The sequence below is a fragment of the Mangifera indica genome, chromosome 12, assembly GCF_011075055.1.
Source record: "Mangifera indica cultivar Alphonso chromosome 12, CATAS_Mindica_2.1, whole genome shotgun sequence".
NCBI classification, from domain to species: Eukaryota; Viridiplantae; Streptophyta; class Magnoliopsida; order Sapindales; family Anacardiaceae; genus Mangifera; species Mangifera indica.
In genome coordinates, this window is record NC_058148.1 from 3,454,889 (window position 1) to 3,467,969 (window position 13,081).

Below are 13,081 nucleotides of genomic sequence, written 5' to 3' on the forward strand. Positions count from 1 at the left end.
GTGTTCCATTAGATCGACATTGTAAGACTTCTATCGCATGTCATGAACTTCATATCAATAGACATTGATTGGTTTAACAACCATGTTTATTGATTTATGGGCATGTTTAGCAATCTTGTCCTCATCCCATGGTGTTAACAGGTGATTACATTCACTAAAAAAAAAAAAAAAACCCGAGAGTAATAAATATTAATTACTAAATAAAAAGTTGGATAAACGTAATGCTTTTCAAGTAATATTTAATTCACCTGCCAAATTTCTTCTATTGTAAAACTATTATTATATTGTGCTACAAATAAGCTCTACCAAGATGGTGATTGGCAAACTACAAACGGTCATTGCCAAAGCATTGAATGATTCGACAATATTGGTAGTCATAATGTTTATGGATACATACCAAAATGGGCTTGCACCTATTTATCATATCTAATGCCTGTCAAATATGTCTCTGTATCAGAATTTACATGATAAATATACCTCATAGAATTATCAAAATCAGAGAGACGATATGCCTTTTACAGTTGTCCAAAATATTCCTTCAATTGATTGCATTTTCTTGCATTGAGCACATATGTTACCTTTGATGTGATGGTTGCAATAACTGTGATAAACATTAGATAACATGTTTGACACTTACGTAATTATTGCTGGGTGTAGATCTAAAATAATCGCCAAGTTCGGAATGTCGTTGATGCATATATGTAAGTATGCAAGGAACAATGTCCACGACTCCATGTCATCTTTACCCCTAATATTGAATGCCAATGTATAAATCTGGTTATTGTCGTCTTTCGCAACAACAATAAATAATTTCCAAAGGTCCCTCCTTTTCATTTGTGCAACATTGATACAAATAACTAAATGGAAAAATTGTTGAAACGCCTATATTGAACACCCTATTGCCATAAAAAAAAAAAAAAACTTAAACCGATTACCCTTATCTGTATCAATATGTGTGACTTGTGCAAGAGTACGAAAATACTCCAGTAAGAGCATAAAAAAATATCCTAGTGATCCTCTTAATGCATTCAATGCCTATGTCTTTGCATACAATGTGTGTGTGTACGATATGTTAATCTTGTATCTATTTATCATATCTGCAATAATTTCTTTCAGTTGGTAGATAGAGTCAGCCACAAACATTGATGTAAGGATTTTTCCTAATGCTTAAACACTAAACTGTTTATGATGAGGTAATATTTGATCTCTGAGACATGGGTATATTTCATCCAAATGATGTAATTACCACAATTCAGTTCCATCTTTCTTTCTTGCCTGTGCCTACCATTTACAATGCTCCTTTTGCCTACATCTAATCTTCCACCATTTTGTTGTTGACCAACAAGTTTTGTATTGAAAACCTTGTTCTAAACAAATCTTGCATTTCTTTCTTACTATTTTAATAGCCTATCAGTTTGATTCTTGCATCGGGTTGTCTTTCAACATTACCCACTACCTCGTTTTTAACATCCATAACTATTGTCAGGACCCATTGAAATGGATTAGGAACATCTATATTTACTGGGGATGCTCCATGATTAACCCAACTATGATATGTTGTGCTAGACTTGCCCTTGACATTATGAAAATTACTTGGACTTCTCTTAATGTCTTCTTTACCATGCATCTCAAATTTTTCCTCAAAAACTTCATTTATCTCATTAATATCCATAAACCTATCAAATTCTTCTTCAACATCTTCATTCTCATCATAATCATCATCATCACTACGATTACCCAATTCTTCATCCTTTGAGACATTTTGTGCTTGTGCCCAATCATATGTCGGATCCTCCTGTAATTGTTCTTCTCTAACTTGCTCTTCATTGAGTTTGTCTTTTTTTTCAATTTGATTCTTTGTAACATAAAGACGGGTCAAAAATTTTTTTCTGGCTACCATTATCAGAAATTCAACATCCTCATCATCTTGGAGCTTATATGGGTTTCCAAGTATTGTCAAATCATTGTTCGTATATATACGAATATTTGATTGTCTTTTGCTAATTATCAAACAATAGCATATTTTCTCAACCAATCTTTCGAAATCAGCTTTTGCATAAACCATTATCATTCTTTCGTCGCCATCAACATATCTCATAATACTATTATCTTTGATAACCCAATGTCCTCTAAACTTGTAGCTAATTTAATAAAGAAATTAGTACGAAATATTTATTAAAATTTATTTTAAATAGGAGATTGACTTACGTCGACCAACCTAATAAACCCATATCTCACGCACCCAGGCATTTAAAGCACAAGAAAACATTTGCAAATATTGATCTACTTAACTTTTTCGGTTATTTATGTAGTATTTTATCTAATTTCATTTTAAAACCACAACTTTTATCAAACAATCATGAATTATCAACAAACATGCTCTCTAACAAAATTAATAACATAAAAAAGTCGTAAATAACATTTCAACGGTGTAGATCTAAAACTTGGATTTTTTTTGTGTTTATAGCAATATTTTAAGAACTTTTTTTTATTTTTTTATTGGAATGTTATTAGAAGTAGACCACAACTTTAACCCCCCATTGCTTTGTGTCAGGAGACTTTTCTTCTTTCTAAAGGAAAAATCAAACTAAAAAGTGAGTATATTTGTCTAGTGAAAAAAAAGTGATTATATATGTATAAAAAATAAAAAAAATGAATATTTTAATTAATATCTCATTTTAATTTGTACTTTTTAAAACAAAAACATAAATAATAATTTCATACGAGGAAATTTATAAGTTAAGACAATTTCTTTTTCATATGTCTAATTAATGTTAGGCTAAACTGAGCTAGCAGAGGTCGAAAACTAATTTGATTAAATTTGAATTCATTTAATTCAAATTTGAGTCAAGTTTGAATCAAGAGATTTGGTTTGTTTTTGAAATTGAGTTAAATTCTAATTAGAAAAAGTTCGATTCATTTTGACTTATAAATTGGATAGATAACTTGATTTAGTTTGAACTTGATTTGATTTAATTTGATCCGAATTATATTAAAAAATTGTTAAAATGACATCATTTTTTGCATTATTAAATAAAATAATGACATTTTGTCAACAAATCACATATTTGAATCGTAAATTCGATTCACAAATCTAAACCATAAATTTGAGTCAAATTCGAACTGAATTTTTTTCATTCAAGTCAAACTATAATCGTCCTTAATTTTACATCGATGAACTTGAATTAAACTATTTCTAATTTGAACCAAACTTTTTAAGACATGAAATATTTAAATTCAGTTCAATTTGTAGTAGCCGTATTTCTATTATTTAAAAAACAATTCATAATTTGAAAAAATTTCTTTCTCGTCGACTGCATTTTAAAGTACTCACAATTATCCACTTCCTCTGTAAATTCCGCCACCAAACCCAAATCCAGTTATGGCTACAGTAGCACCTTTCTCAAGTCATCTCCACACTCCTTCATCTCGCATATTCGAAAATCGCACCGTTTTGACTCGTCATCACAAAACCAAGACCAAGAACCCTACTCTCTCATTAAAAAGCACAAGTTTTCAGCCAATTACGGCATTGCCTTTCGACCTATCGCCTCCTCCAATCGATCATGACCTCCTTGTAAGATTCACTGATAACCATTTTATCAAAAGATGTTATTTTTGTTTTTAGAAAAACAAAAACATGAAAACAAGAGAGTTGCCAACTTGGTTCTTTGCAGGACACAGTGAAGAGTGCAGGGGCAGAGGTTTCAGAAAATGGGATTGTTGAAACATTTGGTAATGATGATGAAGCTCTTGATGCAGTTGATAATGGAGTTGCAGTGAGTATTTAATGAGAATATCTATGTTTTACTTTGAACTTGTTGAATTTATTAGCTCAAGTTTTGTAAATATTAAATTGTTATATTATTCCTATTCTTTATTATAATAATTGTTGTTGTTGTTGTTGTGTGTGTGAATTTAATTTCTAGATTGGAAAATTTTTGGGTATGTAACTTAAGGTTGAAAGCATGTTTTTTGGACTCCATGAAATTGAAAGTTGAAGTCAGTTTTTGGTTTAAAGATTGATAGTTTAATTACTCTCCCTGTTAAATATATTTTGAATTTTTTAATCTACATTGATGTTTTTGCTACTCAAGTCATATGCTGGTTGCTGTAGAATTTTGTATGAAAATGCCAGTAGGAAATTAATTACTGAGTAAGAACAAACTAATATCAGATTTGAGAGAGAGTTATATTTCTTGAGATTTGATTTTAATTTTGGGAGCTAGATGACAAGCCAGGAGGATTGAGATGAGTTGGTAAGGTTAAGGACTCTTTGATAGCGAAATAAACAATTCCTTGTTAAACTTCAGATGTTGGGTTTATATCATGGCTCTAATTGATATTATCTCTGTGGTTCTTTTACAATTTGTGTGGTTTAGTTATTATCTGACTTTATTGGTTTGTCAGATCTTTTATTATTTATCTTTTAAAAATTCTTTAATGAGTACATAATCAGTGCCATTACTGACTAATCCCTATTAATGATCTAGGTTGTGGATCTTTCACATTTTGGAAGGATAAGAGGTACACTCTTCCGTTGTACTTTAGCCATAGAAGTATCATATTCTTTGTTCTTGTAAATATGTTCAGAAACTGCTTGATGGATGGAGCATTTAGTTTAGTGTCATTGAAAATTTTCTTTATAAACTAATGAGTTTATTCATATAGAAAATGGTTATTTATCATTTTAGTCTTATAATGATGCTATAAAGTTTTGGCCTATGATAATAGTATATATTTTGACTGATATTCAAAATGATGATTCTCTTTCTCTTTCTTAAAGAAATAGTATTTTAAATTGTTTTAATTCTTGAATGAAAAGTTTTAATTGAATGGTTTGAAGCTTGGATTTGCATGATCTCATGTTTTCTTTTCAGTGGTATAAAGAGCTATTTACTGCTGTAAACTCAGTACTGTATAATTATCAGACAAAAAGGTGATATCGGATTACACTAGCTGAGGTTTTCATGTCTTTGTTATTTAAACGGTTGCTCTTTTATTTTCTACTTTTTGAATTTAATGTATGGGCTTTTATGATCATTGTTATTTCTTTTGTGTTTGTTCTTTGGTCATTGAGAGTCCAATTTATTTAAATGAGGTATGCAAATTATATAAGGTTATAATGTTCTTTTACATTGTCAAATATGGGTTCAATTATCATGAAGTCAGTGGAGCTGATCGCATTCAGTTTCTTCACAATCAAAGCACTGCAAATTTTGAAAATCTTCAGGAAGGACAAGTGAGTTTGTTTACATGTCTTGTTTGACTCTGTTCTAACAAGAAACACAAACATCATTCTGTACATTTATTTTTTGATGCAGTCGTATGAGATTAATTGAGTTGTTCGATTGAAATCCGTAGGGATGTGACACTGTTTTTGTTACACCAACAGCACGGACGATAGATATTGCACATGCTTGGATGATGGTTATCTCTTTCATCACATTTCTCCTATGAAATTTTCTTTTTCTGCTGTACAATAATTTCATATTGTTTTGTCAACTCATTATGATTTCTGTGGCATTCACAGAAAAATTCTATCATGTTGGTTCTCTCACCACAGACCTGTGGAAGGATAAGTGAAATGCTTAATAAGTATGTGTACTATGTCTTCCAGATTTAGTAATTAATTTTATTCTTTAACTATTTTTCTCCCATGCATGGGCAAGTGGGATCTAAAGCTCATTAAATTTATCAAAAGAACTCAAAGTTGAAGATTATTTCATATCTTCCTGTTGTTCTAGGTACATATTTTTTGCTGATAAGGTGGAAATTCAAGACATCACCAAGCAAACTTCCTTATTCATTCTATTGGGACCTAAAAGCAAAGAAGTATGTATGTTTTTGATGAATGACTAATTTTTCCTTTTCCTGTTCCTGGATTTATCATTGAGATTTTTAGATATCATACATTTGATGAGTTGATGTAGTCATGGTGTGCAAACAGCTAATGAGCAATTTGAACCTTGGTGATCTCGTTGAACAGGCATATGGAACACATCGTCATTACAGTGTAAGGATGAATATCTTCAAGATTTTTAACTGCTAAGTATTTTGGGCTAGATTTTTAAAGTTAAAGCAAAAGATTCCAAATTTCAACCAAACTTGTTAGTGCAAAAATAAACTTTGTAATGCTCAATCTCCATAATTAATTTCTAAATAGGGATTTAAAAGATATATTCCAATTTTCAATCATGCATACATTGATTACACAGCTCATGATTTTTTACATGTTTTAGGAATAAAATACCACAGTTTCTTACTCACTAACTTATTATCAATTATTCAGTTTATGCTTAAAATGTAAATTATGACTATCCAAAATTCAAAGCCAGCTAAAAATTTGAAAATTCCATAATTTAAAGCAAATTTGCTATCTAAAATCTAATGTTGAATGCAGGATATCCTCAAATTAACACAATATAAATTTCAAATAGTACAAGTAGTGTAGTAAATTTGAAACAATTATCATAATAGCAATGCATTCTTTTTCATGCCATATGAAATAACCAACAACATAAAAATTATTGCAGAGTATAGCCTAATGTTTTTTCTTTCTTATGCAATGAAATGTTAAAAGAAAATTGTCTTTTCAGGTGAATGGCATGCCAATTACTGTTGGGGTGGGAAATGTTATTTTTGAAGAAGGATTTTCTCTGCTGATGTCACCAGCCATTGCTGGATCAGTTTGGCAATTGCTTTTATCTCTTGGTGCTATTCCAATGGGTTCAAATGCCTGGGAAAAACTAAGGGTTATTCAAGGTGAATAATACTTGATTTCTTGGTTCAACTTACACTTTTTTTCCCTGTAGCTGGTTTGTATTTGCTTCTTCAAACAATTTCAACTTTTCCTCACATTTGATATCTGAAAATTTTCAAGTTTCATCTCTTATTTGAAATAATTGGTTAATAGATGCAATTGAACTTTATATCTCTTTGTAATTTCTACAAGTACATTTGCTTCAAATGAACCTTTAACTTTTGGTGTCTCACAGATCATAGAGTAGCCAGGAATTTAATTTAGGGAAAGCAAATTAAACGGTGGAATTAAATGGAAGAGAATAAAGATTGGTTGTATTTATAGGTCTTATTGCAATTCAAAAGTTATATAACATCCTCTCTTTCATGTTCTTGTTTAAAGAGAATAAAACTTAGCATAAACATTCCTTTCATCGGGAAATCTTGGTTAAGCTAGGTCGGAAAATTCAAGTATGAATCAATTAGATTTTTACATTATTGAAAAAAGAAAAAGAAATACTGTTGTTTTTCCCTAACTCATTTCATAGGTTTATGTTACTAATCATTTGGTAGCATTAGTAATCTTGGAGTAATGCACTAAAAGTCTTTGCTGATTGCTTGGAAAAAGTATGAGAATAAAAAATTTTAGCTTCTTAAGCATTTTAATTTTCAAGGTTAAAAAATTTCTCTTGTTCTCAACCAAACAGCATTTAGTTTGGATTTTAAGAAAGGCACTGTGGTAACTGTTTTCTTGGTTTTCACAGGAAGGCCAGCACCAGGAAAGGAGCTTACTAATGAATTCAATGTTCTGGAGGCTGGTCTTTGGAACTCAATTTCTTTGAACAAAGGTATGTTTTTCTACTAAATTTACATATATGAAGATGGAAAGAAAGGGTGATGTAACTCTAAACAATCTCAGGATGTTACAAGGGACAAGAGACCATATCTAGGCTCATAACATATGATGGAGTTAAGCAGAAATTATGGGGTATTCGCCTCTCAGCTGCAGCAGAACCTGGCAGCGCAATATTGTTCAAGGGGGAAAAGGTACATTTCATACCCTTGGCTTTGCACTTATGTTTCAAAGTAGAGAAAATTATATACAAGTTTGTGAAAGATTTTTTTTTTTTTTGTTTTTAAGGAATGGTCAGAATTTAGCTATTTATCCAAATTGTAGATTTTTCACTGCCTTGTTAGTAATAACATAGGACTCTTGATGAATTATATGCAGGTGGGGAAACTGACAAGCTATACATCTGTAAGAAAAGAGTCTGAACATTTTGGTTTAGGCTACATTAAGAAGGTAGTTGCTTTAGGAGACACTGTCATTGTTGGAGAGAACATCGTTGGGACAGTGGTTGAAGTTCCTTTTCTTGCTCAACAACGTCCCCCATCAAAAAACACGACTCGTTGACGTTTGCAATCTTATATATGAGTATATATTAGACAATCTGACCACCCCATCTTGCTAACTTTGTGAGATAGTTCAATAGAACAGATACAAAATAATTGATTTCAGAACTGCCTAGAGTTGTGGTTCTTATTAAAAATGTAACGGACAGTTGTTCTTGAATCATGGTTACAGTTGGATGAAAGGAATTCATTATATATGTGACACTCCAGCCATTTTATAAGTAGAGTGAGGTGTTGTCTCATGTAAATGTCACTTGTCGCAAGGGTTTCCTTCTTGAACAAATGGAAGTAAAACAAGTTTGAACAAATGGCCAAACACTCTGACGTTGGACATCACTAGGCAAGGGAAGAATAGGTTTCCTTGATTACGAATATCTATTTTATCTGGCACAAATTATAAAAATGATAAATTTTTTACTTCTATCACCATGTTAAAGCCTAATTTAATTGAAAATATATATATATCCTCTACAGATATGCAAAAGAAAATTAATGTATTAACTAAATATCCTCTACAGATAAGCACATCAACACATCTTGCATAATTTATATTGGAATCTTGCATGCAAGTCCATCCTGCATTGTGTAACCTGCTATTATCTAAAGAGAAATTTTAAATGATTTATAGATGTATACAACTTATTAATTTTTTAATGTTTTATGTATAATTTTATTATACATAAAAACAAAAATACATTACATATTAGAAAATGCAAACCAAATAATATTCAATATATTTCTCAATGAATAATATATTATAACTTAAAATGGAAACTAGAAATCATAAAATATCATATTAATATTAATAAGTTTTTTTTTTAATTACAAAACACACTAATAATAATTAACATCTAACATTTTAACTATGAGTTAAAAATTAAGGGAAATTAAAGTAATTGGCTGAAACAATAGGGGCTTGAGAGAAATTGCCCAAAAAATTAAAAATTAAGCAAAACTACCCTCTTTAGCTGCAATGACCAAAATGCCCTTATATATAAATAAAAAAATTTGCACACTTCTACCCAAATTTCCCCCGGGTTATTGTTGAAATACTCAAAAGTCACGGGTCTCCCATAGGGCACTACATTCATTCATTTTCTTCGGATTTTTGTCGATTTTTTCATGTTTTTGGGCAACCAAAAATGGTAAAAAATGTTAGTACATCATCCATACTATTGTTTAAATCAATTTATTGTAAGGATTATTGCGATTTCATGAAGATTTTGAGCATTAAGTGTTTAAGATTTTGATTTTGAATAATGCATAAAATATCTTGATTCTTGGTTATTTTGGATGAATTTTTTGAGGGATATTGTGTTCTAGGATGTGTAAATTTGATTTGTATTGAAATTGGAGGCTGAAATAACAATTTTTAACTGAAAAACTAATTAGATTTAGCTAGAGATTCAATCCAAGGGACCCTGAGATTCCGTAGGGTGAATAAATTTCCTATGGGTTGGAATGACACCACGTGAGATGGGGGGGGGGGGGGGGGGGAATTTAATTTTTGAAACAGTTAAGGCCCGGGGGAGAGAGGGGGAACCCATGGTGGGCAAAAGAAAACTATAAGACCTATGTGAAAGTAGAAAATATATAAGGGGCCAGATTGATAATTTTTCACTCTTAGGGTTTTTCGCCATGTAGTTTTTGAATTTCATATCTATTTTTCTTGTTTTAGGGTTCTTCGACATATAGTTTTCAAATTTAAGGTCTGTTTCTTAATTTTTGTGTTTTTAGGCATGTTTTGTGATGTAACTATCGAATTTCAGATCGATTTTTTGGTTTTTATTATATTAAGCTATTTTTGTGTTTGTTTTTTCAGTTTTAGGGTTTTTTAACATGTAATTTTTGAATTTCAGGTTTGTTACTTTATTTTTGTGCTTTCTAGCCCGTTTTCTTAAATAATTTCTGAATTTCATATTGATATTTTGTTTTTTTGTTTTTAAGCTATTTCAACGTGTAATTTTTGAAATTCAGGGTTTTATTTTTATTTTTATTATTCTAGGGTATTTCAACTTGTACTTTTTAGATTTTCGAATGATTTTTCAGTTTTTGACATTCTAGAGTATTTCAACATGTAGTTTTTGAATTTCAGTTTCTTTTTTGGATATTTGTCATTTTAAGGTTTTTAGATGTGTAGTTTTCAAATTCTAGTTCAATTTTTCAATTGTTGACATTCTAGGGTATTTTTACATGTATTTATTCATAATATTTTATTTAAATCTTTCATACATTGTGTAATATCAAAATACCCTCATATTTTTCTAATATTTTTTTAGCCCCTAAATCATTATCAAATATTCAAATATCCCTTTTACATAACATACGAACTAGATTTAACAAATAAAATTAAGTTTTGAGTTAAGATTTGTATAAATATTTTTTCAATTTGAATTTAAAAATATGAATTTTTTTATTCCGAATGAACTCGTAATAATCGATATTGATTGAAAATGAGAGTGAGAGTGAGTGTTTGAATGATATGAGAACTATATGTAAGTGAGAGGTTTATATAGATATAATGAAGGGTATTTTTGGTATTTTAAAAAATATTTAAGGCATTTTCACTTGAAAGTTTGAAAAATGGGCATTTTTGTTAATAAGGGGTAAAATGGTCAATTATTTTAATTTCCCTAAAAATTAATTATACGTATAGTAATAATTTTCATTATGAATGAATCTGAGATACATAAATTAGATTAACTTTAACTAAGTATATAATACACATAAATTCAAAATAAATAAATACATATATAACATGATATTATACAACATTTCAAGTCTAATAAACATATCAGATAAAAAGAAAAAAACTGGTACATTCAAGAGGTTTTCCTTATGGGGTGCCAAAGTAGACAACATTTTTAGACACCCCTTCTCACATTACGGCAATGACTAACAAACAAAGTAAGAGTATGTGTATACATATGTTTATTTCTCTATTTATTTGATAAGCTAATATTATTCTTATTATTATTTAAACAAAATATCAATAGTTATCTTAATCTATTACGCCACCATTAATAGTCATCCATTGATGGTCTCTTTATAGATTGGACAATTATTGACACGATTTTTGTTACTTACCTATTGATGGTTGTCTAAGATTTTCACAGGCATAGGACTAGGTTTAGTTTGCACTGTGTTCTTCTTGATGCTATTGATGGGACAATGTAAGGGAATTATGCAGACCATGTAGTGCCATGGATAAGGTAATATCTAAATATATAATTACAATAAATGTATTAAATGTCATGGATAAGGTAGCTAATTACATTCAAATTGTTAATGCAAGTCTACGTCCTTATCAATTGCAAGAATGGGCATTGGGTATGTGGAGAAATTGATCTTAAGGGATGAAGTATATGTGTTTATGACTCAATGAGTTTCATGTCTAATATTGATCAATTTGAAGACATTATGAGTATATATACGTCGTATCTATTGATGATAATAGATCAATCATGTTATTTGTTAGACTTAGGACGTTTTAAGTGGATGGATAATTTTACTTTTTTGAGATGAGTTGGTAAGCCGCACTATAATAAAGCATTAGTTTAGACAATTGAGTACACTTTGGTTCACTGAGTACATAAGTCCATGACATCCGTTTGATTTCATTGGGGACAATTGAGAGTGTATGAAAGTACGTTGGCCATTAGTCTTTTCCATGATCATGTATAGGGTTTGTGTATATATGTTGTGTATGTGTGTATATATGTGTACAAATTCACATTTATTAATTCATTTTCATAGATGTGTGTATGTATGTATTATTTATCATATATGTGTTTTTATTCCACATTTTGATGCCACAATGTTTATTGCACAATCAAACAAATGTGTTATAATTAACTACAACATCATATTCCTTTGTTAAAATTTAAAGAGCTTTATTGGTAATAAAAGATTTTGTTAAAATTATATCCCTTTTAAGTAGTTCACCGACATCATAAGTCTTCTTTTTTTATCTACTTAGTTAAATAGCTTTCTTCAGTTGAGTTGTTAATCACTTCTTGGATAATATTTGTTGTTTGTTGTTTTAATTGCTAATTTGTGTGTTTGGCAGGCTTTATGTGTGTAAAAAATCTCATAAGAAAAAAATCACTGCACTATCAACCACACACTTCTCTTACATCATATCCCACAATCAAGTGTTATCTAGTTCTCTTGTTCATCTCCCCAATTAAAACTCTTTCTCCAATTAAGTTGGTAATCACTTTACAATTATTGCTAATTTGTGTGTTTGGCATTGCTTGGTGTGGGTAAAAAAATCTCGTCAGGAAAAATCACTTCATTGATAACCATAGACTTTGTTAACATCATATCCCTCAATCAAGTTCTATCACCATTCTTTTCTTCATCTCCCTAGTTAAATTGATTTCTTCAGCTAAGTTGGTAATCATTTCACGATTATTATTTGTTGTTATTGCTTCAATTGCTAATTTGTGTGTTTGGCATTAGTCAATGTAAACCCATAGGTATGTTTGAGGGTTATTCCATCTTTTTTCTCACATCTGCTTTGTATCTATATTATTTGTGAGCATGAACGACCGTACATTGTAAAGTGTACACTCGTACATATATTGAGAAAGGCAAAATCATCATTTCAAATAAGGTGCTTGGAAATGACTCAGGAAGGATAACAAATGATATGTGTTAGTACACAACCATGCACCCCATTCGTTAAATTTGAAATTGGATAAGGGTAGTTTTCAAATATCACAAAGTGTGGTTTTTTCCACGAAATCACAAGCATGTCGTACATGGAAGCTGCATGGTCATGCATGGTGTTATTTTGCCAAAATAGAAAAGAGGATGGTTAGTGTTTGGTTGTTTATGCATTCATTTATTTACGTAGCACAAATCAGAAGGTGAAAACAACGTTTTGAGAGCTATAGAAAAGTTGATTGTTGGTATTCAATCC

The 13,081-nt window shown here is 30.3% G+C and overlaps 1 protein-coding gene across 1 annotated transcript; it reads left to right on the forward strand.

Moving 5' to 3' along the window:
* Positions 1–3,295: 3,295 nt before the first annotated feature.
* LOC123192449 (putative transferase At1g60990, chloroplastic) lies at positions 3,296–8,351 on the forward strand. The gene is made up of 12 exons (XM_044605000.1): positions 3,296–3,577; positions 3,678–3,779; positions 4,494–4,527; positions 5,169–5,242; positions 5,365–5,430; positions 5,534–5,598; positions 5,748–5,835; positions 5,951–6,016; positions 6,600–6,765; positions 7,506–7,589; positions 7,661–7,788; positions 7,973–8,351. The coding sequence occupies exons 1-12, from the start codon at positions 3,383–3,385 to the stop codon at positions 8,153–8,155; spliced, it is 1,251 nt and encodes a 416-aa protein (XP_044460935.1). The 5' UTR covers positions 3,296–3,382; the 3' UTR covers positions 8,156–8,351.
* The last annotated feature ends 4,730 nt before the right edge of the window (positions 8,352–13,081 follow it).